The sequence below is a fragment of the Euprymna scolopes genome, chromosome 38 (genome assembly GCF_053919585.1).
Source record: "Euprymna scolopes isolate OS-2025 chromosome 38, ASM5391958v1, whole genome shotgun sequence".
NCBI classification, from domain to species: Eukaryota; Metazoa; Mollusca; class Cephalopoda; order Sepiida; family Sepiolidae; genus Euprymna; species Euprymna scolopes.
The window spans coordinates 54,618,113-54,645,262 of NC_136519.1; the positions used below are offsets into that span (position 1 = coordinate 54,618,113).

The 27,150-nt window shown below is 35.4% G+C and overlaps 1 protein-coding gene, 1 long non-coding RNA gene and 1 pseudogene across 2 annotated transcripts in view; 1 reads left to right on the forward strand and 2 right to left on the reverse strand.

Moving 5' to 3' along the window:
- Positions 1 to 314: 314 nt before the first annotated feature.
- LOC145263274 (uncharacterized) lies at positions 315 to 1,034 on the forward strand. The gene has a single exon (XM_080120356.1). The coding sequence runs from the start codon at positions 315 to 317 to the stop codon at positions 1,032 to 1,034; it is 720 nt and encodes a 239-aa protein (XP_079976482.1).
- A 5,267-nt stretch (positions 1,035 to 6,301) lies between these two features.
- On the reverse strand, positions 6,302 to 6,418 carry LOC145263496 (5S ribosomal RNA; annotated as a pseudogene).
- Positions 6,419 to 13,849: 7,431 nt separating this feature from the next.
- The window catches only part of LOC145263150 (uncharacterized), an 83,702-nt gene continuing 70,401 nt past the window's right edge, over positions 13,850 to 27,150 (reverse strand). Inside the window, exon 3 of the long non-coding RNA XR_013864485.1 lies at positions 13,850 to 16,404. This is a non-coding gene — a long non-coding RNA (uncharacterized LOC145263150). The remainder of the gene's footprint in view (positions 16,405 to 27,150) is intronic.

The following is a 27,150-nucleotide window of genomic DNA, read 5'->3' on the forward strand; positions in this document are numbered from 1 at the left end:
TGGTAGTAAGACATTTCCCTCAACTTCCACACACACACACACACACACACACACACACACACACACACACACACAAGATGGGTGCACCAAGTGGCACCATTGCCAAGGAGCATGCACTGTTCAAGAGCTCCTGCAGGCAAAGAATGTGGTAATCTAAGTCATCCAGGAGGACGTTTTTACCGAGGATCTAACACAAATAAGAGACAAGAAAGAACTTTCCAAGGACAGCCCCCTCAAAAGCCTCAGCCCCTTCTTGGACGACTGTGGCTTTCTGCGAGTTGGAGGACACTTAACCAGAGCAGAAATCCCTTCAGATGAAAAGAGTGGGGTTGCTGCTTGTGCGACACTACCATGCACAGATCAAACATCAAGGGCGCCTCTTTACTGAGAGGGCCATTCATGCAGCTGGATTTTGGATTGTCGGCGACAAGAGGTGCGCAAGTAAATCCATCAACCATTGCGTTATGTGCCGAAAACTGCGGGGCACTACCCAAACCCAGAAGATGACTGACCTTTCTGCTGATCGCCTCCTGATCAATCCGCCTTTTACTAGCATCGGCCTAGACGTTTTTGGCCCCTGGACAATTTCCGCACATCGAACATGTGGTGGCTTTGCCAACAGCAAACGTTGGGCAGTGATATTCATATGCATGGGTTCCAGAGATGTCCACATCGAAGTGATCGAATCATTAGACACCTCAAATTTCATAAATGCACTCAGGCGGTTTTTCTCTATCAGGAGAACAGCTACGAACATATGCTCTGATCGCGGTACCAACTTCATAGGAGCCTGCAAGGAGCTAGGTATAGAATCCAACCTAGAGTTTAACACCATCCAAAGGTTTTTGGGGGAGCAAGGATTCACCTGGTTGCTTAACCCCCTCCCCCATGCTCCCCACATGGGAGGAGCTTGGGAAAGGATAATCGGCATGACAAAGAAAATCTTGGACTCCATGTTGCGGGAACACGAACAGAAGTTGACTCTCGTCTTTCCTTTTCTTTGGAGAGGACAACTTGTGACTCTTCACCGCTAACATTGGGGCTGGCCTTTCTCGCTTTTCTATGGGTTGACAGCCTCGAGGATTTAACTGCTATCGCCTCCACCTTCCTCTCCTCAACGTCAGACCATCGCTGTAAATTTTATCCTTTATTTTGTTTCCACGTTAGGACTTTGATTAATTTCTTACTTTCTATTTCGTTAGTATTTTGGACTTATTCAATTTCGACTTATTTTCAAGCATTTTCTGCTTCCCCCTTCCTAACTTCACGCTAATTCTATTTTATTCTTCATTTTCAATAAACCTGTTGATTCAACGACAAAATGTCTTCAGAGTTTTAATTTTGGAGAAGTGTTTATACTTTCCGTCGTAAAACTTAAAACACTCAAGACAATGGAGCACGTGATCTTTACAGGAGGGAACATTATATATATGGATTGCTTGTTAACAAGGTTGTGCTGTAACATTATCGTTAAAAGTAGACACTGTCACAAGGAAACAGAAGAGAGGAAGAAACTCTTCTCGCTTTTTCTTTTTTTTTTTTTAACAAAAGCCTTTATATATGGTATTTCCAACCATGTATTTTTTCTAAATTTTCAAACAGTTTATTTCTCCTTCTCTGGCTGCTTGTGACGTTTCGTCCCTGCTGTGATGTCACCTACATATTTCAAACACGTGCTGCTCTTATCATTTCTCGAACACCACTTCTCCGAACACCACTTCTCCGAACACCACTGCTTCTCCAGCCACATGTGTCCTTTTGTCTCCGCTGTTACATCACTTTGCACAGTCAGCTGCTTGGTCATTTGCATATCTTCATGTGGCTGCTGCTGCTCCCAGCATCCGTGGTTCTGTTACAGTACTACACTGAACTATTTGTCAATCGTCCATCCATATCAATACATCATCATTGTCATCGCATCATTCGGTTAACTTCTGTTATTTTTCATTTCAGGTTTCCTCTTTGCTCTAACCAGAGACCAATACTTGGTTTGCTCATCAAAATGAGTCAGGTATTTTATAGTTTAAACACACTTTTAATTAAATGGGTGTAAAAAAACAAACAAAAAGTTGTATTATTTGCTACAAATCAACGTTTAACATATATTTTTTAAAAAATTCATAGATTAGATTGTAGCCATTATAAATATTAGCATTTCTTTCCTCTTACAGAGAGCAGCCCCTGTAAGGTGGTTTGGTCACAGGATAACCAATCAGCCTCTTTTCGATTGAACCTTTAATGGCTTCTTTTAGATTCTTAGGGATTTACAAAGCCCAACGAACAAAGATGTCTTCTCTCTTGCTCAGGTCAGTTTAACACTGAGCAAACCTAGACTTCATTGAAATATATACTGCTAAACAAATATTTTCCGAGGCTGACATTGTTTTACTTTACTGTTATCAACAGTGTAGGTCACTCAAATAAATATATTGTTGTTTATAGAATAGTGTTTAACATATATTAAAAAAAAAAAAAATCCATAGATAAATTGTAGCTACCATAAACATTAACATTTCTTTCCTCTCTCTCACCAAGCAAGGCTGCCTTCTACTGCAATATATACTACTCAAGAAATACTGACATTAGCTTACTTTATTACTTTCTTCATTGTGCCACTGTTTTAACATTTGGAAACCCACACCTAACTATGTAGGTCAATCAAATAAATAAATGTATTTTTTACTAACAAGGATGCCTGGTCTAATCCATTTATAAAATATGCTTAAATATGATATTTTAATTTATGCAGCTTTTGTATTTATTATTATAGAGTTAATTATTTCATATTATATTGTACCCAATATATAATAGTGATTTCAAAAGTAAGTAAGTATATATATAAATTGGGTGCCATCAGTCCTAATTGAAACTGAAACCAAAATTTACAGCACTCTAACCTGAGACATTACTAAATCAGCCATTGTCAGTTGGAAATAAAAATAAATAGCTAAAAATAAACTAAGATTAATTTACAAATGTGTATATAGTTGCACAATGTGTAAAGAGCAGTTTAAGGCGACTTATACTTTTCAAGTTCTCATTTATTTCAATTTTGACTCCTTATAAACTATTTTAATTGGGTAAAGACCCATAAAAAACAGTTCACAAAAAATGCAATCATTTGAGCCACCTTGCACTAATATGCGATCCTCTGTCTTAGAGGAAAGACAGTTTGAAAAAATGGAGACAAACAGACAGATATACAGACAAACAGTGAGTTTTATAAATGAGATTTGCAGAACCTCTGCTTTCCTTTTCTTTTTAAATTTATTCCACAGGTCCAAATTCCCTATATATTAACTTTCTAGTCTGTAGAATAAAAATTGACAGAGTAGTTTGGTAGAGACCTTTCCTCACACAGACAGACAGACAGACAGACAAGGTCAGTTTTATATATAGATTTTAGTAATATATCTAAATAAATAGTGAGTAACACTGGCAAAGTATGAATTTTTTCCTATCGTTTTTGACAGAGGGTTTAAATTAGTTTCTACTTATATATAAAGTTATGTATGTGTATATGTTTATATATATTTGTGTGTACGGGATTCACTCCTAAACTAATTAACCAATCATCATGAATTTTGGAACATTGCTACTAAGCGTCAGAGGTTCAAATGTGGGATATATTTGTAAGTGGCTGTTACACTCAAACCGTGCTAGTTACAGTTCAAACCTCTTTCGGACCCCTAAACAAACAAAAATAAATAAAAAATCCGACTCAGCTTTTTCCTGTTTTAGCAAAGAGCATTTATTATCGTTACTTTCCAAACAATGCCTATTTCTTCTTTTATCTAACTGTTCATTTTGTCTGCCATGAGATTAACAAACTTTGCCGTCTTGACACCAGCTTAAAAGTCTCTCGCCACCACCACAGGGACACACGTCCATCTCATCTGACATGCACTTTTCTTCTTTCTAACAACACACCAGCCATAGCCAGCCATTTCTCATCTTCAACTTTACACGTCCATTTTCTTTAACACGCACATAATTTTTGCCGACCACTTTTTTCTTGTCACATAAGCCCGTGCACAATTCCTAATTTGCATATGTGCTTTTTGGGCTACTGCTGCTAATATCTTTGCAAGCATTCTATCCTACAGTCCTGCTGATATTTTCCCATGCACTCATACGTGCTCTGTTACATATTAATTAAATTTAGTTTTATGCAACAGGAGTAAAGGTGAAATGGAAGCACTTTGTGAAAATTCCAATACCTTCGATGTTTTGTAAAATTTTAACAATAGATATTTGTTATCAAATAATAAATATTTTGCAATTTTCCTTCTTTTTTTAACATTTTAAACGATTTCTAGATATTATACTATGGCCACAATCTCTGATTTAAAAATTAAAATACATCAGATTTGCATAGAATTTGTCAATAAACACTAATTAAGAAAGATTCTCTAAATTTCAATTTCTTCTTAACACTCCTTAAGCTTAAGCCTTAAGTTTTTTTTAATATTTTATGAAATGAAAATTATGTAATGGATTTTGGTCAAAATTAGAATAAGCATTCAAGACCTAAGGTTTAGTATAATGATATCTTGACTTTAATCCATGTAAAGGGTCATAAGAGTGTTGCAAAACTGTTTTGTTCTGTTTATATCTCTACAAAGTTACCATTCGTCTACGCATGGAGTATTGTCACATCTGGCCTGGTACATAAACCTCTCTCTCCTAAAAGATCCCACACTGTCAACCAAGCTCTAACTGCTGTCCCATCACCACAATGTTGCATCTTTGTGATTGTTTTACAAGTATTTCAATAGATGAACTTGTTACACTGGTGCCCCCTCAACAGAAATACACTCAACCAAGCTGACAATCAGCAAAATCACACTCCATCACTATAGATGTGTGCAGATGTCGAAAGGCTTTCTACTCCAATAACTTCTTCCCCCGAATTGCTAGCCTTTGGAATTTCTTCCCTGCTCTCTGTTTCTGTGATTGTACCAACACGCAAAGATTTAAATGTAAGCTTAACAAATATCTTACTGCACAAATCCCTTGAGAATGCTCCTATAAATCTGGCCCCTAATTCTGTGTACACCCCCCCCTCAGTGACAGTGAATCTTCTTTTGAATGGATCAATGTAAAAAAAAAAAAAAAAAATACCATTACCCGTCCTAGGACAGGAATTCTTCAATTTGTTTGATGTTTTGTTCGGTTTATGAGGAATGTTTTCAGGTCTTTGGAAAAATTCACAAGCGTGTGTTGCAAGTTGAACAAGAAACGAGCATATTCACCATGACAACCTTTTATATCACAGAATTACACTGAGTAAAGTTTTTTTGTATAGCAGGTTAAGTCGTTGAGTGTGTGTGCATATACACGAGAGAAAGATATACATTTATGTGATAGTCAGTCTGTGGAGAAGGAATGTTCTTACAGACAGAGAGGCTCCAACGTGTCTGGAATGATGTAAAGTGGATTAGTCGTTCTAACCTTTGGTAAGCCACATGTGCAGGAATGTTTGAGTAGCGGTTGCATAAACTGCACCATTATGGATGCTAAAGTCTCACCGCCACCACCACCACCATTATCATCATTGGATTAACATCTGTTTTACATGTTGGCATGCATTGGATGGCTTTAAGTAATCGACTTCCAAACTAACCTATCTCTGGCCAGGTCTTTATTTACCCCTATTCCTCCCAGAGCCATTTTTCTCATATCTTCCCATATTTTCCTTGATCATTGCCTGGAAACTGAACCTGCTATCTCAACTGTTCTATATCTACAGGATGAAGCAATAAAATTGTTGCCCTAGAAAAGACGACATGATTCCATTTCTGTTTGATGAAAATTAATTCTACTAGTTGGCCAGTTGTGTATAAATCCAAAGAACGATTAGAGCCTTCTATCATATCTGAAAGTGACACAATGTTCAACAAGCGAGATAGGAAATGTGCCACTGTGCAACTCATGCTCTCTACTGATCAAATTATGATAACAGGACCATTGCCAACACACTCAAAATGCATCACTGGATTGCCGCAAATAATATTTTTTCAACGTGACCATACCAATTAAGTCTCCTATTCTGCATGTATCTCCCTATACTGTCTAGATTTAATTTTCCTCCAAGGTCATCAGAAATAAGCGTATCTTTATGTATGTGTCCATGTCAGTGGTATTCACTCTAGGTGGATGTAACCGGCTTCCTTGGAAGGAGAAAGTGTCAAGGGAATATTAAATTCACAAGCAGTCCTCAGTTGCATGCACATCCCCATCATAGGAGATGACAACATTAAATTCTTGTTATTCTTATAGGAAGGTGTCAACGTCCTCTTACATACAGTGCCTGGTATTCCCAAATGATCACCCATCTGCTACTGACCAGGCTCAATGTTGCTTAACTTCAGTGGTCTAATGAGAACTGGTGTGTCAACATGATTATACCGTATATAAGCCTGTTTTTAACACTCACATTACACACATTTTATATCATTTCTCTTTGTACAATTCATATCCTGGTTTTACTTCTACAGACACACTGCATACACATGCCTGATAGACACTTGCTTTGGTCAACTGTGGTAATGCTCTGCTGGTAGTATTGGTAGATGTTCATTGAATTTACTCCATCCACTCCTAATTCTTGCAATTAAACCATCACCTGCTCCATAAATGGTATCACCAAGATAACAAAACTTCTGGATAACCTCAACAGCTTCGTTATCCAAATATACTTTCTCCACATCACCATTGTCTAACATTTGTTTCACACAAACTGGTTATCCTCTCTTCATCTACCAGTAATTTCATTGCACTTTTTATGCACCCAATGCTCACAAGTACCATACAAAATTGAATTCCACACGCTCCCTTTCCACAAACTGAACAAGAGAACTTTCTGCTTTCTGTGGACTTTCCAGCACTACAGCCATTGACCATCACATTGATTTGGGTAATCTTTCACTCTCAGACCTTTATTTTCTATAGAATTCCTCCGAGTCTTTAAATTAACAACTAAGTTTCCCATTGTTTCTGAATTTATATCTCTTCTGTTTTTAATCTCTGGTAAATAGCTGATTATCTCCCTTTTCTGTTTCAGGATTTATAGTAAAATCCTATATTTATGTTTCCCGATCAATAGTGTTGGGTCTGCTTTAGTAATTAGTGAATTTTCCAGTGGTGAAAGTCGACTTATGCAGATTTAGTTAATTGCCTGAGGATTTAACCCTCTTATACGGCACAATCAGGTTGACAGTATGGCACAATCACGTTGACACACTGGTTCTTGCCAGATCACTGAAGTTAAGCAATGATGAACCTGGCCAGTATCAGATAAGTGACCATTTGGGAACGCTAGGCACTGTGTATACCGCGCCGAGTCATAGAAATTTCCAGGTTTGTATCTGGTGGTGCGTTTAACTGCACCCCCGAATCAAGACGGAAAGCAACAGGAAACTACCGTCTATACTTATTTTCCTGAGATTACCATAGCTCTACAATTTGGAGAGCCATGATCTTGCACGCTGTTAAAAACAGCAGACCCACTGATGATGATGATATTGTACACCATAATTTAGTGTTAGAATAATATCGTTGTCATTATGAATACAAAGAGGGGAATGTTTCTGTATTGTTAGTAGTGGGGCTGTTTCTCTGTATGGCGTTTCTTGTGGATGGCTGGTATAAATTGTTATTTTTAAACTTCATTATATTAGTAATGTTGAATATATATGTAGGATATATAGTTAAATTCTGTGAAGTAAAAATATAGAATTTTTAGACAAAAGATTTATTGTTTGAAACAATCTTTCTCTTGTGTATGAACTATAAATGATGAAAAACTTTATTTGAATATATATATATATATATATATATATATATATATATATATATATAGATAGATAGATAGATAGATAGATAGATATGCACACGCACATATATGTATAAGAGAAATACAAGTTACAAAGACCTTTATTATATCATCGGGTCAATGGATGTAAGGGACTACTATTAGGAACCATATCTACAGGGACACTATGTAGGGAATTGAGTAGCAAGATGTTTGTTCACATTACATTTAAACTTCTGCATGTTGATATAGCGAGGGAAACTGGGAGGGAATTCCAAGTTCTAGCAGTTCGAGGGAATAACCTATTAGAGTAGAAAGCCTTCCAGCATCTAGGAATATCTACAGAGTAGGGGTCGGATTTTGTTTTTTGTTAGGTTAGTCAGAGGTATTTATGTCGAAGAGGGAGATACTAGTGATAGATGCACCAGCCTAGATAATGCAACAATGCATGAGCGAATAGTTGCTTTGCAGAGATATAGAATACTAGCAGGTGCGAGTAGTTTTCTAACATGGTAGAAAGAGCCCACATTCTTTGCAGCAAACTTGGCAATGTCTTCAATGTATTTGTGCCAATTCATGTTTCATGTGAATGTTAGACCGAGGAGTTTGAACAAAGAGGTGTCATGGCAATCAATGGTTGAGAAGGTTTTTTGTAATTGTTAAAGGAAAGAAGTTTTGTCTTAGCAGCATTGACTGTTACCATCCATTTATATCCCGCTTACACTACAGACTGGAAGTCATTCTTTAAGGTTTCAGCCATTGCTTTACTTATGTATTCATTCATTTTTCCTTCATGTCTGTTATAAAGTGTGGTGTCATCAGCAAATATACTTATCTCAGAGACAATTTTATTAGGGAGGTCGTTTATGAATATCAGGGATAATAAAGGTTCAAGGATCGATCCCTGTGGTACACTCACATTTATATCATGCTGTTTTGATGTACAACCATCAAGGATAACCTGCATTTTTCTCTTCTTAAAAGAATCTGATTATATTAAGTATTCATCCAGTAATACCGTATGATTCAATTTTCATAAGACCTTAATTTCAAATCCTGTGAAAAGCCTTAAATACACGGAGGGCTACTGCCCTAGCCTCTTCTATTTTGTTCAGTATGTGGTATATACGTCCAGAGATTACAGTTCAGTTATGTGCAATAGAATGAGCTTGGCTGAATCCATACTGCTGGTCAGAAAGAAGTTTAGCATCTATGAGGGGGTGGACTAGTACTTGATTGATTAAAGACTCAAAGATTTTAGCAAAGAGAAGAAAGAGGTTCATGGGGTGATAACTGAGTGGGTCAGTTCTTTCACAAGAATTCCACAGAAGTAATTTTCCAGCAATCAGGGAAGAAAGATTTGGTAAGACATTTATTGTAGAGTTTGGATTTTTTTTAATAACGTAAACCTATGTTAGAAAGAGGAGGAAAAATAGAAAGGGAAAATCAAAGGTGCGTGTTACTGGCGTTTGTTGATGATAACGTTGGTATACACATTTTTTTGTTGTTGTTGTTGAATGTTTTCTTCTACTCTCACTTTTTTGTACTTTTTAATTGTATACTGTAACAACTATTGACTTTGCTTTAAATACAACATTTGGAATACAACCAACGACTTACGTCCTTTTTTAGCAAGGCTTCTGTTGTTTTGTTTCTGATTGACGTCATATTAGTCTGTTGAGTGAACCCATTGCATCATCACGGTGAGGAGTTTTGGGAACCACTAGAACTTTTCTTTTTTCATTTTTTTTTTTACTTGTAACGGTGCGTGACTGGCTGTCTATTTGAGATCATGGCCCCATCACTTGTTGAAGTGGCAACCAAGGACTTAATGTATCACATCAGGGTCACCACTTTTTGCAGTGGGTTGAAAGGGTGAGGTGTCAATCGACTGTACAACTAATAAAGTAGATACAAGGCAAGATGACAAACAAAGATGTTCGGTAAAAAGACAATAGGCATCATGCTTCGGGTCAAGATCAAAGTGTAGTATCTGTTCCGGCAGATGTTGCACTTAAGATAATTTGTACCAGTCAATGGAGGGGAAACCCTCTATACTGGGACAATTATTATTTTTGGTAACCAGAGTGCCCCCTTTTTGCCTACTTTAAGGGGAGCTGGTTTTTACCTCACATTAAAAACGGCCTTGTGCCTAATTTGCTCAGTGGGGGAGCAAATAAATACCATCTGTTCTTCAGAGGCTGCACTTCAATTTCTTGTTCTCTGTCAGTGGAGGGGAAATCCTTCACGACTGAGACAATTTTTATTTTTGTTCCTTTTCTCCACATTAAAAAACGACCCTGGTGTCTAACTCTGTCCCGTGGTGAGGCATTGTAAATAGGAAGACAATATGTATCATGCTTTATTTTTATCAAGAGAAAAAAAGGTCAGATATATGGCAATAGATATCAGGATCAACTGGAGTGAGGTGAGGGTGTCTCGCACGGTTGAGATTCTTAAGTAACATGATTTGTTTCAGTTTGATCAGAGTTGCATAGATGGGATCTGATGCTGGGAACTCGGTCAGACGTTAACAGGATAACTAGACGCCAGTGGGCACTGGAGCAGGTAGCTGCATGTCAATGGGCACTGGAGCTGGTAGCTGGATGTTTACAAGAACCAAAGCTGGTAGCCGGACATCAAGGGCTGCAGGAACTGGTGGCTGGAAGCACTGGAGTTGCAGGAGTGAGCGTAAGCCACTGGAGGTTGCTTGTGACGTATTTGGAGGAGTGTCAGGATTCTACCGACTGCGTGTTTTGTTTACAAAATGGGAGTGGTTTTCTGGCACATGGCGACAATAGCTTGGAATTTCTTCAAGGATACTGTGAATTTTTTACGGAAACATGTCTACGATTTTTTGGCTTTGAAACTAATATTAAATCATTGTATAACTCTGATCTGTAATTATATGTATATGTATATGTTGTTGTTGTTGTTGTTGCTGAAGATTTCCCAGCTAAACCGGAAGTATCCTATACAAATGAACTTTTGTAAGCTGCTTTTCAGCCTTGGAAAAATTAACAATGTGTTCATTATAATTTCAGAATATCAAATTTATTTTTTATCCAACTTTCATTTCCATAGATTTTCACAAGAGTTACACTGTAATCTATGTTTTTTTGTTTTTTTTTAAATACCTTATATTTGCTCTTGTAAAACCTGCAATTCAGTACTTTGTTTTTCTTTTTTCAACTAACTTGTGATACATATTACATGTGTGTGTGTGTGGGGGGAATTATGCAAAATGCAATAAATCCAATACTGTTAAATTGAGAAATTAAAAACAACATAAAAGGACAAATATATCAAATGTAGACTTTGACAAAAACTAATTTTAATTGAAAGGAAAGAAAACCCATGTTGATATCACATTATGTAAAACATGATTTTGAAGTGTGGAAGTGTTGAAATGCAACGTATATGTTTCGCAATTTTTCAAATGGCGTTTATCTCATTTTGCATTGAAACTTTTCATATGTGTGTGTATGTGTGTGTGTGTGTGTGTGTGTGTGTGTGTGTGTGTGTGTAAGGTTTGTTGGAGAGAACCCTAGCAAAGTGCTAAATTATAAAGAAAATATCCATATAAGAACGTAATCTATATTTATATATGTGTTACAGAAGATCAGAAAAACATCGGTACCATTGGTTTCAAATGCAACACAAAGGGGACTGTAATGGTCCATGTTTATTCGGTTCGAAAAACAAGTAATATTGAGTGCTACTAGAGAACAAAAATAAAAATGGTCACAATATCTATTTACAACTTTGAAGTCTCAATAATCACTGCAAAAATAGATGGTTCTGGATATGACCTTAAACTATATCCAGTGGTGAGACCCTAGTTTGCGGGTTTTGGGGAGTGTAGAGCCACCCTTTAATTGCCATTGCTCCCAGGTCCACTCTCACCTGGAGTGGTAGTATCTGTTAGAGGTATGGGTTAAATAGAAAGCGGCTTGAAAACAACAAATATATTCTATTAAAAAAAATTTCTTCAAAATCTTTGGATTCGGCATTAAATAACCTGAAAAGGGTTGATATGCCGTAAAACAAAAACAAAAACAACTAGCCAACCAACCAACCATCAAAAATAGAAATAAAACAAAATTCTGGTAGAAAGTCACCCAATAAATATCACGGTAACATTTATTGGGTGGGTTCTACTACCATTTTGTTTTATTTCTTTTTTTGAAATGTTAATGTTAAGACTTCACAGACATCGCGGCCATTTTTCTTGTTCTCTGGGAGTGCTCAATATTACTAGTTTTTCGAAGCAAATAAGCATTTTACATTCAATAAAGACACAAGAAACTTATCGAGTTAGGTAAAAAAAATAACTTATCTTGCCTTTGATAACATTTATTTGTTATTTTTGACAACATTTTGTTGCGTTTGTGGATGATTGTAATACAAACCCAAGAACTGTCTCCTATATAGAAACTTCATTTTTTTAGGCATTAATTTTATATGTGTCTTTGTTTTTATATTCTTATTTTAGGTAACTTTGTTATCTGTGCTTTGGAAAGCAAAAGCGACAGCGTTTATTTCTTTGTATTAAAAATTGGACTTAATTACTTTCTGGATCTATTTGCTCTTTTATTGGTTCCCTTTTCAAAGTTATGATTAAGTTGTTATCCTAAACCAAAAAGTAAAACCTATTTCCGCACGCGCCCCTGTCGTATCAAAGAACTTTTTTTCTTTTTTTTTTTCTTTTTTTCTGATAGCGCAGACATCAGGGCGTGAAGAAATCTGTCCCTATGCAGTTTGGAGAAAATACTGCCTCCATAAACGTCTGTCTTCACAGCTTAACTATCAAGCTTAACTTATGAGATATACGATCGGGACGGGGACGATGATGATCTAGTTTAAAATGTGTCTGTGTGTGTCTGCAGCACCCTCCCCTCCACCCCCCCCTCTCTCTCTCTCTCTCTCTCTCTCTCTCTCTCTCTCTCAATAACAAAGAACAACCAACCACACTTTGAAGAATTTGGGTTTCTTCTTTGGAACCAAACCACTGCTAAGAACATGTTGACCTAAAAGAAAAAAAAAAGTCTCGGAGAAGTTTTTTTTTTTTTTTTTTTTTTTTTTTCTGTAAAAGTAAAAGTAGTTTACGTGAATGAAAGCTGTTAATAAAACTGATTCTTTTTTTCCCACCGACTTTCTGTTTGTTTATTAATTGCATACACCCGACATTGTCCGAGAACATGTACATTTATTCCTTTAAATCAAATGATTATTTTGGTAAAATTATCGGTTCTTGTCCAGAATACCTCTTATATTAAAAATAAATAAATAAATAAATATAATATTATTATTATATTTATTTATTTATTTATAATAATAATAATAATAATAATAATAATAATAATAATAATAATAATAATAATAATAATGCACTTCTGCAGTATATGGCGGCAATGGTAGGGGGGCGATAACTCCAATTTCTTTTTGGTCAAATACCATGGTAAATAAATAACAAACAAGATTTTTTTTCCAAATGTAAAAATATTTGAAAGCCAAAACGTTTATTTTATAAAAATATAATTGTAAAAATATTTATTGTATCAAAATGTATCAAAATATAATTGTAAAAACATTTATTGTATCAAAATGTATCAAAATATAATTGTAAAAACATTTATTGTATCAAAATGTATCAAAATATAATTGTAAAAACATTTATTGTGTCAAAATGTATCAAGATATAATTGTAAAAACATTTATTGTATCAAAATGTATCAAAATATAATTGTAAAAACATTTACTGTATCAAAATGTATCAAAATATAATTGTAAAAACATTTATTGTATCAAAATGTATCAAAATATAATTGTAAAAACATTTACTGTATCAAAATGTATCAAAATATAATTGTAAAAACATTTATTGTATCAAAATGTATCAAAATATAATTGTAAAAACATTTATTGTATCAAAATGTATCAAAATATAATTGTAAAAACATTTATTGTATCAAAATGTATCAAAATATAATTGTAAAAACATTTACTGTATCAAAATGTATCAAAATATAATTGTAAAAATATTTACTGTATCAAAATATATCAAAATATAATTGTAAAAACATTTATTGTATCAAAATGTATCAAAATATAATTGTAAAAACATTTATTGTATCAAAATGTATCAAAATATAATTGTAAAAACATTTACTGTATCAAAATGTATCAAAATATAATTGTAAAAACATTTATTGTATCAAAATGTATCAAAATATAATTGTAAAAACATTTATTGAAATGTCTGCGTAAGAAAAAACAATTCGGTACTTCACAGGTAACGTGGATCTTGTGTAAACGTTCTTTTTTATTTATTGTATTTTATTTATTTTATTTTTATGACTGTTCCCTGAAATACAGAAAAGGTTTTCTTTCACTTTCTTCGTGTATATCTCATACACTTTTTGGCGCTTCTACGCTATTGGGACGAGATTTTGTAGTTGATAAATGGAGTTTTCAGATAAAAAAAACAATGGTTTCAACTGATTTTTTTGTCAATTCTAATAAGTTACAATGGTAGCTTCCAAATTATGCAGTCGGAATTACCTGAATATTATTGAATTATTAAAAAACAACCCAAAAAAACAACAACAAAAAAAAACTTTAATCGTGGTAGCAGGTGAACATTGCCGCCATCTTGTTTAAGTCGAAATGGAAAATGATCTCCCTTTTGAACTCTTCATGCCTTACGATCGTTTTCATAAAATTCTATTTTTTATTTTCTTTAATGTGAGATATTCTCTCACCCTCGGTTTTGCCCTTGGCAGAATGAAAAAAACAACAACAAAAAGAAAACAATCAGAAATTACAACAGGCCCACCTTTAAACTTCAACGCAAATTTTATTAAAGTAAAAAGATCCAAATTGCAAAAGACGTGTCATCTTTAGCTATCTGCCGAGCAGGGTTGGTAACACCCAAAAGGGGTAGTAGTTCATGGTTTATCTTTGCATAATGCAGGATACAATACTCCACGCTATTCAAAGAATACTTGCAACAGGTTGATGAGTTAGTGATGGCTTCCAAGGGTGAATGCTGAGAGTCCGGTAGTCCTCATGGAGTTCACTGTAAATAACTGTCCTAATGGCAGACAAAGGACAGGTAAAAATGTAGACCTTAATTTTGTCTCTGAGAGACATCATAAGTAATGATGAAAGTCAATCAAATTGAAGAGCACAACAGTATGCGATGAATATAATATTTCGGCCAACATAAAGGCATTGGTGTTTGCAAATGATAATAACATTTCGCCCCACATTAGGGCATTATTGCATCTCAATGAGACAAAGGGGTTTTGAGGCTACAAGCCTCAATTGAGGTTTTGTACCTCCATTTCGACCTGTTGTCTGTGTGAAAACTGGCGGGCTGAAAAGATAAATTTAGTGCCAAGAATACTCTCGGCAGTTAGTAAGAACAACTGATCTGATAGGTTCAAAAAAAATCATGGGCGGTCAAACCGACTAATGAGGAGCCTGCTTATTTCTGCAAAATTTCTTACATTAATAAATAATTTTCTACCTTATCGATTTTCGTCATTTTTTTATATAATCATCTTAAAAATACGAGAAATACATAGATAATATTGTTTTCATGTGAAATTCAGTATTATGATTTCCGAAATCTCGTCCCAACAGTGTAGAAGCGCCCACTTTTTTAATCGAGTGTGTATTTATTTTATTTTAAAAAATGTTTCTTTTTATTTCTTTGAGTAAATTTGATTCATAGTTTTATTTCGTGCTTGTTTTTTATTTTATTTTTATTATTATATTTTCTTCACTAAATATTTTTTACTTTTTGTTACATTTATTTTTTCATACAAATAATGTTTTTTTTGCCTTTTTTTTACCTCAAATAATACCTTCAAAAAGGTTTTCAAGATTAAATAAATAAATGAAAACCTTTTGTGCATGCGCTTTCAGGGAGCAGTCATAAAAAAAAAAAACAGTGTCCACGTTTCCCACGAAGTACCAACAATATAATTAAAGCAGCATTGGATTGTAATAAAGTGAAATTGTTTTTTTTTTTGTTTTTTTTCAAACAAATTAAATGGAACATTTTTCGAATCAAAGCAACATCGAGGGATCAACAACAAATTAATAATTTAAATGAAACCTTATTCAAATGAAAGAAAAAAAATGCGAGATTAAAATATTACTAATTTATTTTAATGTAAACACAATTTTAGTCTTGCATTTTTAATTATGTTATTTTTCGAATTAAAGCAACATTGGATTTTTTTTAAGATAAAGTTTCCGAAGAATTTCCCAAAAAGTACAAGTTATCATCCCTCTATTCTTTGACTGAGAAGCGCCTCCTGGTGACAGTTTAGTGAAATGTACAAAAAAATGGCCGCCGTCTGTATACAGCAGAAGTACCAAAAATAAAAATAGTGTGAGAAATTCTAAAGAAATAAGCATTGGTCGATTTGTCCGCCCACGATTTTGTTTGAACCATTCAGATTGCTTGTTATTACTTACTGGCAAGGGTGTTCTTGGCGCCAAATTTATCCTTTCAGATCACCAGTTTCGATACAGACATGGGTTAAAGATGGACGCTCGAAATTCACTTGAGGCTTGAAATGATAAGTAGAGATAAAAGAAGAGTAAACAGGAATGCCTTTCATAAAGGTTTTATCAACTTAAAAGTATACACATGTTTTCGAGAAATCAATATGGCGGAATCCTTAATTCCGGCCAAGGCGATCCTTTATTTCCGGAAGAGTCAAAGCAATTCATTCTAACATTTTCCCCTTCAACAATAATTAAGTATGGAATTACAGAAGTTAAATTTAGTCTGTTCAGTACTAGGTTAAGAAGTCCTTATATTTACTTGGAAATCATTGCATTCTGGACGATCTCCGCACTGACTCACAGGGATTTTGGTCCGCAGCGTCCACATCTTGGGGAGCATGGATATTTTCAGGATCAGGTAAGGGCTTCAGGGCTTGCAGGATTGTTTTCATTGTGTTGGTCTTCTTGATTTGAGGAGTTAGGAACCATGTCTCGCACATTGACAGTAGTTTCCGCACCAGAGGGTAGTCGTATATGAGCATAGTAGGGGTTGATGTCTAGCAGGGGTTACCGGAGGGTCGAGCTTACTAGACTTAGTATGGTTTCTGACATATATTGGGCCTGGTTTCGCCCAAGTGGGAACAGAAGTTCCGGAGGAAGATTTACGACTGTATTTGAACATTTTGTCATGAGTCGTATTAGTAGCAGTGCATAGTAACGACCTAATTGAATGGAGAGTGTTTGGTAGTATATCTTCCCAATGGGGCAGTTTAATGTTGCTAGAGTGTAAGATCGTTTGGATGGCTTTCTATAAAGTTCCATTGAGTTTCTCAACTTGCTCATTACCCTCAGGGTGGTATCTACTTGTTTTAGAGGTGGCGATACCTTTGCCACGTAAGTAATCTTTGATTTCTCCTGCAAGGAAGTTGGCAGCCCGGTCAGTGTGTATTATATCGGGCATACCAAAAATTGAAAATAGTTGGTTTAAGCAGTGTATCACGGTTTTGCTAGTTATATCCTTACAGGGGAAGGCAAAGGGAAAGCGAGTATATTCATCAATTATAGTGAGTAAGTATTTGTTACCATGCACAGAAGTAGGTAAAGGGCCTTTAAAGTTGATGTTTAATCGCTGGAAAGATAGTATACCCTGTATGAGTGTTCCTTTGTTACAACTGGCAAATTTAAGTTTCAGATACTGACAGGAGGAGCACGAGTCTGTTATATTTTTAATTTGTTCTAAAGAGAAAGAAAGGTTTCTTGTCTTGATGAAATGGCTGAGTCGCGTGACACCAGGATGGCATAGTGTAACATGCAAGTCGCGGAGGTCTTGCAAAGTGTGCGTTAATGCAGAGATGCGAGAAAATGTGTCAGCAGCTGTATTTTCCGTTCCTGGACGGTAAACAATACTGAATTTGAATTGTGACAGTTCGATCCGCCAACGACATATTATTTTTAATTTTAGATTTCCTCTTATTATCAAACATAAAACTGATGCTCTTTTGATCTGTAATAATTTTGAAATGTCTCCCGAGTAGGAAATATCGCCACTTTTGGAGAGCTTCGACAATCGCAGCAGCTTCTTTTTTGACAGCATGATGCCTAATCTCATTCGGTTTAGTATCCGCAAAAAGAATGCAACAGGTCTACCCTGTTGGTTTACAGTAACAGCAATGCAGTAATTACTGGCATCAGTTTCTACTACAAATTTTTTATCCGAGTCAACAGTTATAAGGGTAGCATTTCTTAAGTCGGTCTTCAGCGTCTGAAAAGAATTTAGAATAAACGGAGGCAGTGGAAACTCCTTGTTATGGTTGAGAGGCAGTATCTTATCAGAAAAGTTTCGAATGAATTTACTATAGTAAGAGAACATACCAATTATTCGTTTTTGTGACCAGAAATTTAGAGGCGGTGGTATTTCAAGGAGTGGTTTTAGCCTCAGGTAATCAGGAGCAATTTGATTGTTCTGGATTGTGTAACCAAGAAATGTGATAGAAGTAGCAGAAATTATGCTCTTACTTTGGTTGAGCGTGATGTTGTATCTTTTCGCTACATTATAAAACCTTTGAAGGTTGTAGTCATGCTCTTTTTGATCCTTTCCACATATTGTGACATTGTCTACATACACAAAAGTGTCTGTTAATTTTTCTCTTTCTACAATGCCATCGATGCATCTTTGAAAGGCACTTACTCTGTTAGTGATGCCAAAAGGGATACGAGTAAATTGGTAAAGTTTTACATTTACTTCAAATGCTGTGTATTTCCGATCGGTGTGACTAATTGGGATTTGATGGTAAGCAGACTTCAGGTCGAGTGTTGTAAAAAGCGTTGTATCGAGCTATGTCATCAACAATTTTATTAATGTTTGGCATGGGATAGGCATCCAGTTCTGTAAATCTATTTATGGTGTCGCTATAGTCGACCACCATTCTTTTTTGGGGATTCTCGTTAGAGGTCACTAAAACGTGGGCTTGCCAAGGAGATATAGAGGGCTCTATTACGTCTTCCCTCAACATTCTGGCAGTTTTCTCTCTAATAAATATGTTGTCAGTGAATGAGTGACGATGAGATTTGGTGGCAATAGAGGTCGTCCGTGTAGAAAGATGAGAGAAAAGGGGATGAGGAGAAATTTGGATACATGGAAAACTGTTCCTCTTACCCATTGCTCCAATAACAAGTTCTTTCCCGGGACCGTCGAATTTCGGGGTCACAGTTTTATATTGTTTCAGGGGGTCTTTTCCGATAATCATATCAATGAACAGATCCTTAATTACTTCCACTGTCATGACATGGTGGTCTTTACTGTTTAGGGAGATGCCAACAATAGTTTCGCTGATGATTTTGGCATGATGATTAGGGCCCACCAATGCTACGGTTTTCTGTTTGGGAATAATAAAAAGTTTCAGCTTTCTTGTTGTATTTTTGCTGATAAACGTCCCCATGCTGCCGGAGTCTACTATAGCATTCACTACTTGCCCCATTTATTTTGCATTTCGTGTATATAATGTCTTTAGCACCCGTTCCTAGTCAAGAGAGATTGGGTGGGTGGGAGTCTGGTTCATATAACACAGCATCAGTGGAGGAGGAAGATTTATATACCTTCACCCAATGGCCATTTTGCTTACATTTCCTACACTCGGTGTTACACGCAGGACACATCGTCCGTGAATGTTGTGTGTTCCCACAGAAGAAACAAATTCCTTTTGGTAGGGTATTTCCTTTTATAGTGGCTAAGGGAGTGTCTTCTGGTTTAATTACGTTCGGGTAGTTATCGAAGCTTATCGTATGCTTCTCCGCTTGTTCTAGAGACTTAGCCATTGTAAAGGTCTCTTGTAGAGTTGAGAATGGTTTTTCGAGTACGCATTGGCAAATAGATGAGGAAGAGATGCCGCTAATGAAAGCGTCACGGATATATTGCTTTTTGTTCTCTTCAGCGCTTACTGCTTGAAATTCGCAAGATTTGAAAGTACTTCCAGTTGTTGCATGAAATCGTCGATAGTTTGTGCCGGTTTCTGTTTATTCATCAAAAGTTGATATCGGTTAAATATAACGTTTGCCGGTTTTATGTAAACAGCATCTAGCATTTCTATGGTGCCATTGTAATCGATAGCATCGTTTATTATTTCGAATATTGTCGCTGATACTGAATTAATCAAGGTGAAGAGATTTTGTGCATTATTTTCTATTTCCCCGTTTTTTAAAGTGCACAAGTAATACTCAAACGTCAATTTCCAGTGTTTATAGATTTTTTCTGAATTTCGAGCTGTTGGTTCTACGTTAAATCTGTCCAGACGCAGTAGTTTGTCCATTTTTTTTTTAAGCTGATAAAATTGAAATAATAAGTAGAGATAAAAGAGTAAATAGGAATGCCTTTCGTAAAAGTTTTATCAACTTAAAAGTATACACGTGGTTTCGAGAAATCAATATGGCGGAAATCTTAATTCCAACCAAGGGGAATAACTACGATCCTTTATTTCCGGAAGAGTCAAAGCAATTTATTCTAACAAGGCTTGCAGTCTCAAAATTACTTTGTCTCTTTGAGACGTATTGATGCCCTAATGTGGCCGAAATGGTATTTTCATTTGCAAACACCATTGCCCTTATGTTGGGTGATTTATATATTATTGCACACTGTTCTGCTTTATGAATCAATTGACTTTCAGCATATAATATAATGTCTGTCAGAGACGAAATTAAGGTTTACAATTTGAACTATCATTTGTCTGCCATTTGGACATTTATATACAGTGGACTCCTCGAGGATACCTAACTTGCAGTAACCATCTTGGAAGATATCACTCAACTCTTCAACCTGTTGCAGCGTTCTTCGTCAGCGGAGCTTTATCTCCAGTATTTCTCAAAGATGGACTATTACCTCTTTGGGGTGTTACTGGCGCATTACGGCAGATAGCTGAACATGACACATCTTTTGTAATATGGATCTTTTTGCTTTAATAAAATTTACGTTGAAGTTTAAAAGGTGAGCCTGTTGTAATTTCTGATTGGTTGTCTTTCATTCTGCCAAGGGCAAAACCAATCTGAGAGAAATTCTCACATCGGTTTTTTTGCAAAAGATATCCCCCCCCTCTTATTCTTCGTTTTTTTTTTTTTTTTTTGCAAGAGTCGCATTGGTTTATGATTGTAGTTTAAATTCTCATACCATTAACTGGCAATATAAATGTTGACGTTTCTTTTGTCGGATTGTTGATTTTTTTTAAATATTGAAGCATCCTTAGATTTGTCGTAACTTATAAATTGTAAAAAAGAAAAAAAGGTGCATTGTGCGTCTTATTTAATTTTTAGATGGTAAAAACAGAATCATATCCATATTATTAAATCGTAACTTGAAAAAAATAAAAAAGGAGTGTTCATTCTTAACTTCATTCATTATTCATCAAGTGAAGATATTGTTGATATTCCTTGATCAGAAGATAATATAAAAAATTATTAATTGTAATTTTATTAATGCTGTTTATCTGTTGCTTAAATATTGTGTTGGAGAATTTGTTTTTTTATATAAATTTGGTCCACCACACGATCAAAATTATTTTCGGCTTAGCGAAGATTTCGGTTAGCTCCCTTGCCCTATTAAATTTATATCGTTACTTTAATAGATATTTTATTTGGCCAGTGATTTGGGTCCCCAAATTCTTCTTTTTTTTTTTTCTCGATACTATAATTTAACATTGTCAGAAAGTTACAACTTGTAGTTTCGTGCCTTTTTTTTTATTCCCATGTAGGAACGGCCATTTTCGTCTTTCGTTTGAAGCATCATGGCTAATTCAAATTTGCTTTGTCGAATAGAAATAAAAAATTTTCAAATAACAACGACCCTAGCTTGGATAGGAGAAAAGCTAGATGGGGAATCTAAAAGGAATTTTTCTCTGGAATAAATATCCGAGCTGGATGATCTTTTCGACTAGTTAACATTAAAATCCTCGGTGGAGGAGAGATTGAAATTTGTCAAGATTTGGCGCAGTTTATGGCGGAAGTTAGAAGGAAATTGCCAAGTTAGGACCTGACTGGGTAAAGTCTAATGCTTTGTTCCTATGAAAATGGAATCAGTTCAGTGGGGATCTGTCGCCAAATAAATTTGAATTTCGTAGCTTCCTTAGAAAATTCGAGTTTTGCACATCTAATTTAGATGATGTGGATAAACTCCTTTTACTAAAATCTAAATTGGCAGGAAAGGCATTCGATCTTGTGTCCAATTTGGATATAAATTTAAAAAATTATGAGCAGGCTTTGGCTTGTTTGAAGGGAAAATTTTTAAATTCATCTTTGATTAAGAACCAAATTTGTTTTCCTCAACCAGTGCAATTTTTGCCATTTAAAGGCCTCAAAATTCTTCTCGAACGCGTAAAGCTAGAATTGACTGAGACGGACAAATCTTTTAATACCGATTTTTTTCCTGATAATTCTACATCAGCAATTATGATTGCTCACATTTTGTTCGCTAAATTTCTGAACAGCGTGTGCAGAGAAATAATGAATAAATCTAATTAACGTTTCCCCTCTCTTTCTTCCATCATGTCGAATACTTTTGGGAAAATAGCTCACCAAAAACGTTGGCTTCTTTATCGGATCCAAAATCCTAATATGGCGATCAGTTCTGAGCCTAAACACATTAATTCAAAAAAGAGTAGTAATAATTCTAAGTTTCTCGCTAATAATGGTGAGATTAATAAATTTTGCAAATTATGTAGGGTTACTGATCACCCGACTAAAGTTTGCCCCAAATGTCAGGACTTTGACTCGAAAATTTTAAAAGCCAAAGAACTCAAATTATGTATCAGGTGCTTAGGTGAGCACTCTGAGACTGTTTGCAAAGGGATAAAGGATTTTCCTTATCCTTGCGCTGCTTGTGGTTTTAAGAACCATTTTTCTATTATGTGCCCCCAAAGTCCCAAACCCTTTGTGGGACGTACATCATTATCGGGACAGCAAAAATGTATATTTCCTGTATTCAAAATATCAATAAAGGCAAAGGGGTGCCCGGTCTATTTTGACTGTCTTCTGGATACGGGTAGCCAAAAATCCTTCTTTTATGAGGTAATATTAAACCGTGTAAGTTCCGGGAATAAATTAAAACCAAGGATGGTGGAAATGCCTGTTATACACTTGTGGGGACTTATTCATTAAAACTTAGGGAGCTGGATGTGTCTCTTAAATTGAGTCCCTTTTCTTTTTCTGCTTTGTTTGAAAATGATTTAAGATTAAAATTTCAAGTGGACAAATTTGATGAGATCATGTCAAAATTGACTAAAGAGGTTTTCATCTTTGTCCTGGATACTCTAAATTGAATGGGTCTGCTATTCAAGGCATAATAGGCCTGGATCTTATTCAACAGATAAATAATCTCTGTTTAATTAAATGTTTAGGAGGTTCTGCACGAAAACTCTCCAAGTACATAATTCCCTTCGGCGAGGGGTCTAAATGTTTTGAATTTTAATGCTAATGTTAAGGAAGAATTACCAGCCTTTGATCAAGTTATTAAAGCACTACCTACGTGCAATGCATACTTAATTGATAGCGTGCTAAATCCTATAACTCTTCAACCATTTTTCGACGATTCTGCTGTCGAACGTGGAATGGAAAGGTTTTTATCCCTAGACTCCATCGGTATTGACAAAACCAAAAAGTTGTCTTCTCTTGATGAAGAAAAAATAAATGCCTTCAAGGAGGCTATTGTTCTTAGGAACAGCAAATATTATATCCATCTACCATGGGACTCTGAAAAACTTCTTAAGGTAGAATCCAATTATGAGCCTTCACTGCAAATAATGCAGAGAGTGGTTCAGTCCTTATGATTATACGCAAGTCTTCAAGGAATATGAAGACTGTGGGATTATTGATTCCTTCTCCACTCCACATGGAATGTATGAGAATTGTATATGGATTCCCCACAAATCTGTAATTAAGGAAGGCCAAGGAATAACTACGAAGATCTGTCCAGAATTCAACTGCTCTTTGAAGTGTAAGGGTGGTACTTCGATTAATCATGCAGCTTATTTGGACATCAACTGCACAATTGCTAGATATTTTACTAGCTTTCAGGATAAACAAGTATGTTCTCCTGGGCGATTTACGTAAAGCATTTTTACAGATCCAATTAAAATCTATCCAAGATAAAAATAGATTTTGTTTCTTTCTTAGGATGGACAGAAAATTGTGCACCTACAGATTTAATACAATTATATTTGGTTTTAATGTCAGCCATTTTATACTGAGTTTTATACTCAAATTCCATGTCGAAAAATATGAGGCAGATTTAGCCTTTTACACAATTTCCAAAAACTTCTATGTTGACAATTTGGTCACCAATTGGAAGTGACAGGGAGTCATTTATTTCAGTTTATAGCAATGTCCGTGACAGGTTAAATGAGGCAGGTTTTGAGCTTCAATTCTGTAATTCCAATTGCACGAGCTTGCAAATTGAAATGTTGGAAGATGGTACTGTTACATCTCCTTTCCCCACCTATGAAAAGGTGCTGGGGTATCAATATTCCACTCAACGGGACTCTTGAAATTACTCCCACAATAATACACAACAATGTCAAAACAAAACGTGAGATATTATCTCAAGTTTCGAGTGTTTACGATCCATTATCATGACTTCTTCCTGTTACTGTTCAGAAGAAGATTATTATCAGTCAATTATTTTTTTACTATTATTTTTTTTTTTATTACATTTTCACCCCAAACAAGGCAAATTGCCACTTTGGTGTAGGGGGCTACTATCAGGGGCAACAACTACTGGGGTACTATGTAGGGATTTGGGCAGCAAGATGTCGGTTCACATTACACTTGAACTTCTGCATGTCAATACAGTTGAGGAAACAGGGACCTGGAATGGAATTCCAGATTCTAGTGGTTCTGGGGAAGAAACTACTGGAGTAGAAAGATCTTTTACATCTAGGAATCTCTACTGTGTGGTGGTGGGATTTAGCTGCCTGTCGGGTTTGTCAAGGGTGTCTACGTTGTGGGGGCACAAGTGTCTGCAGTTCATGGGATCAGCAAATCCCTGAAAATTTTATTACCTTGTAGCAAGTACATGCCAAGAAGTTGAATAATCTAATCTATGGGACTTTGAGTTCCCCAGATGTGTATTCCTGGAGATCGAAATCATTTGTTTCTGTGACGCAGCTAAGCATGCTTACGGATTTTCTTTATATGCCAAACAAGGGGCTGAGTGTTCCTTGATATTTGCCAAAGCTAAGGTGGCTCCCATTAAAGGGAAATCACTCACAATTGATGGTTATATATCTAGCCCTTAAAGTTATTCCTCAGGTTTTGGAGGCTCTAATGTGTATCAATATCAATTCATTCTTTCTTGTGTTTGATGCAGAAGTTGTGGATTTTAAACGGAAAAGGTTAAAAAAAGAATATTTTTGTGGAAAATCGTATATCAGATATAAACAAATCTATTGAGAAGGTTATCCTTAAATGTGAGGCAACCCCTAAATTCAAATATGTTCCTTCGGCAGACAATCCAGCGGATCTTTTAACCAGAAGCATTACAACCTCTAAGTTCAAACTAGTGTTAAAATTTTGGATCTGTGGACTAGATTGGCTTAATCAAATTAACATCTGTTGGCCCATATCTCCATATCTCTCTTACCCTGTCTTAATGACAAAAACAAAAAAATCGTGACATGTATGTTCTCGGATGAAGCTAATTCAGATGAGAGACATTTACCAATTAAAATATCTGACTTCTCCACATTACCTAAGGCGATTAATGTCTTAGAAAAGTTTTAAGATTCAGTGACAAATAACGACACTGAAGTACCGATACCTTAAAAAGAGTTAAATTGTTATAAAATAAAATATGCATCAAGTGTGCTTGAAAGCCAAATCACAACGTAATATTAGGAAAATAAACAAATATTTTACTTGTTTGAAATTTATTACAAATATATTTCAGAGGTATACTCCATCTTCAGTGTGTTGTTTTGTTTGTAAAGAGCCGCGCGTTGTATCTGGCGGTTGTATTTTTAAATGTTTGAACTGTGCATGGGCAATGCGAGAATAACGTCAAGAATGAGAGTTCATATAGAAACGTTGTTTTAATTTGAATAAAATGAAATATGCATTAAGTGCGCTTGAAAGCCAAATACAACGGAATATTACGAAAATAAACAAATATTTTACTTGTTTGAAATTTATCACAAATATATTTCAGATCCTTGACGTTATTCTCGCATTGCCTCCGCACAGTTCAAACATTTCAAAATACAACCGCTAGATACAACGCACGGCTCTTTACAGACTTCTTTCTCCAACTTTACAACATGGCAAGGAAGAAAAAAAGGAAAGAAAAAAAAGAAAAGAGAAACAAAACAACACACTGAAGATGGAGTATACCTGTTTTTAGGTAGATTACGTATCACCAGAACATCATGAAAAAGTTGGTGGAAACAAAAAAAGAAACATAAATAACTTCCAATTCTTTTAGTAGTAGGTAAGTCTCATATATAAATTTAATGTTAAATGAACCCTCATTTCCGGGCCATTCTATCTTTTTAGGGCAGTTAACTAAATTAAGTAAATTGTTTAACTATAAATTCTGAGTCTGCTTTTGCTTGTCATGTACAAAGAAAAATATATGCATGCAGTACGCCACTTTACTTTGATTTGATATTTGCAAGGAACCTTCAACAACTTCTCTGTAAATAATTGGTTAAAATGCTGCAGTCTTTCCTTTGAGTGTTTTGGTTATGGCTTAGAGTTAGGTATAGTTATGGTTTAAGGTTATGGTTAGGGGTTAGGGCTTAGAGCTAGAGGTAGGAATTAGGGTTAGAGTTAGATTCAGTTCTGGTTTGCGTTTTTGATGCGTCAAATTTTCTCGTCTTACACTTCAATACATAAACGAGGCTATAACCAGGAAGACAAAGATCCATGAGAATCAAAAATCATTATTAGGCTTCTTGTTAAATAGTCTGGTGGTGGTGGTGGTGTTGGTGGGTAAATCTGTAGCTCCATTTCGAGGCACCAAAGTTCATGAAATTTTAAGTTTAACTTACAAAATATAAGTAAAAACATTTCGGTAAAAAAACAAAAATCAACAAAGGCATAGTTAAAAACGAAAAAAAAGTAAAAGAAAAAAACACAAACACAAAAATAAAAGTGAAAAAAGAAGAAGAAAAAAAGAAAACACCCTGGCAACGCGAGTAAGTACAGTTAAGGTTTTTAGTTCTTTCCCACTGTAAGAACTTAGACACCAGGATTGGAATTTGGGATCGAGAAGTCAGCACCTCTGACGAGAGGGCATTCTGACCTGCAAAAATGCCTGGACAGCTCTGTTGGCA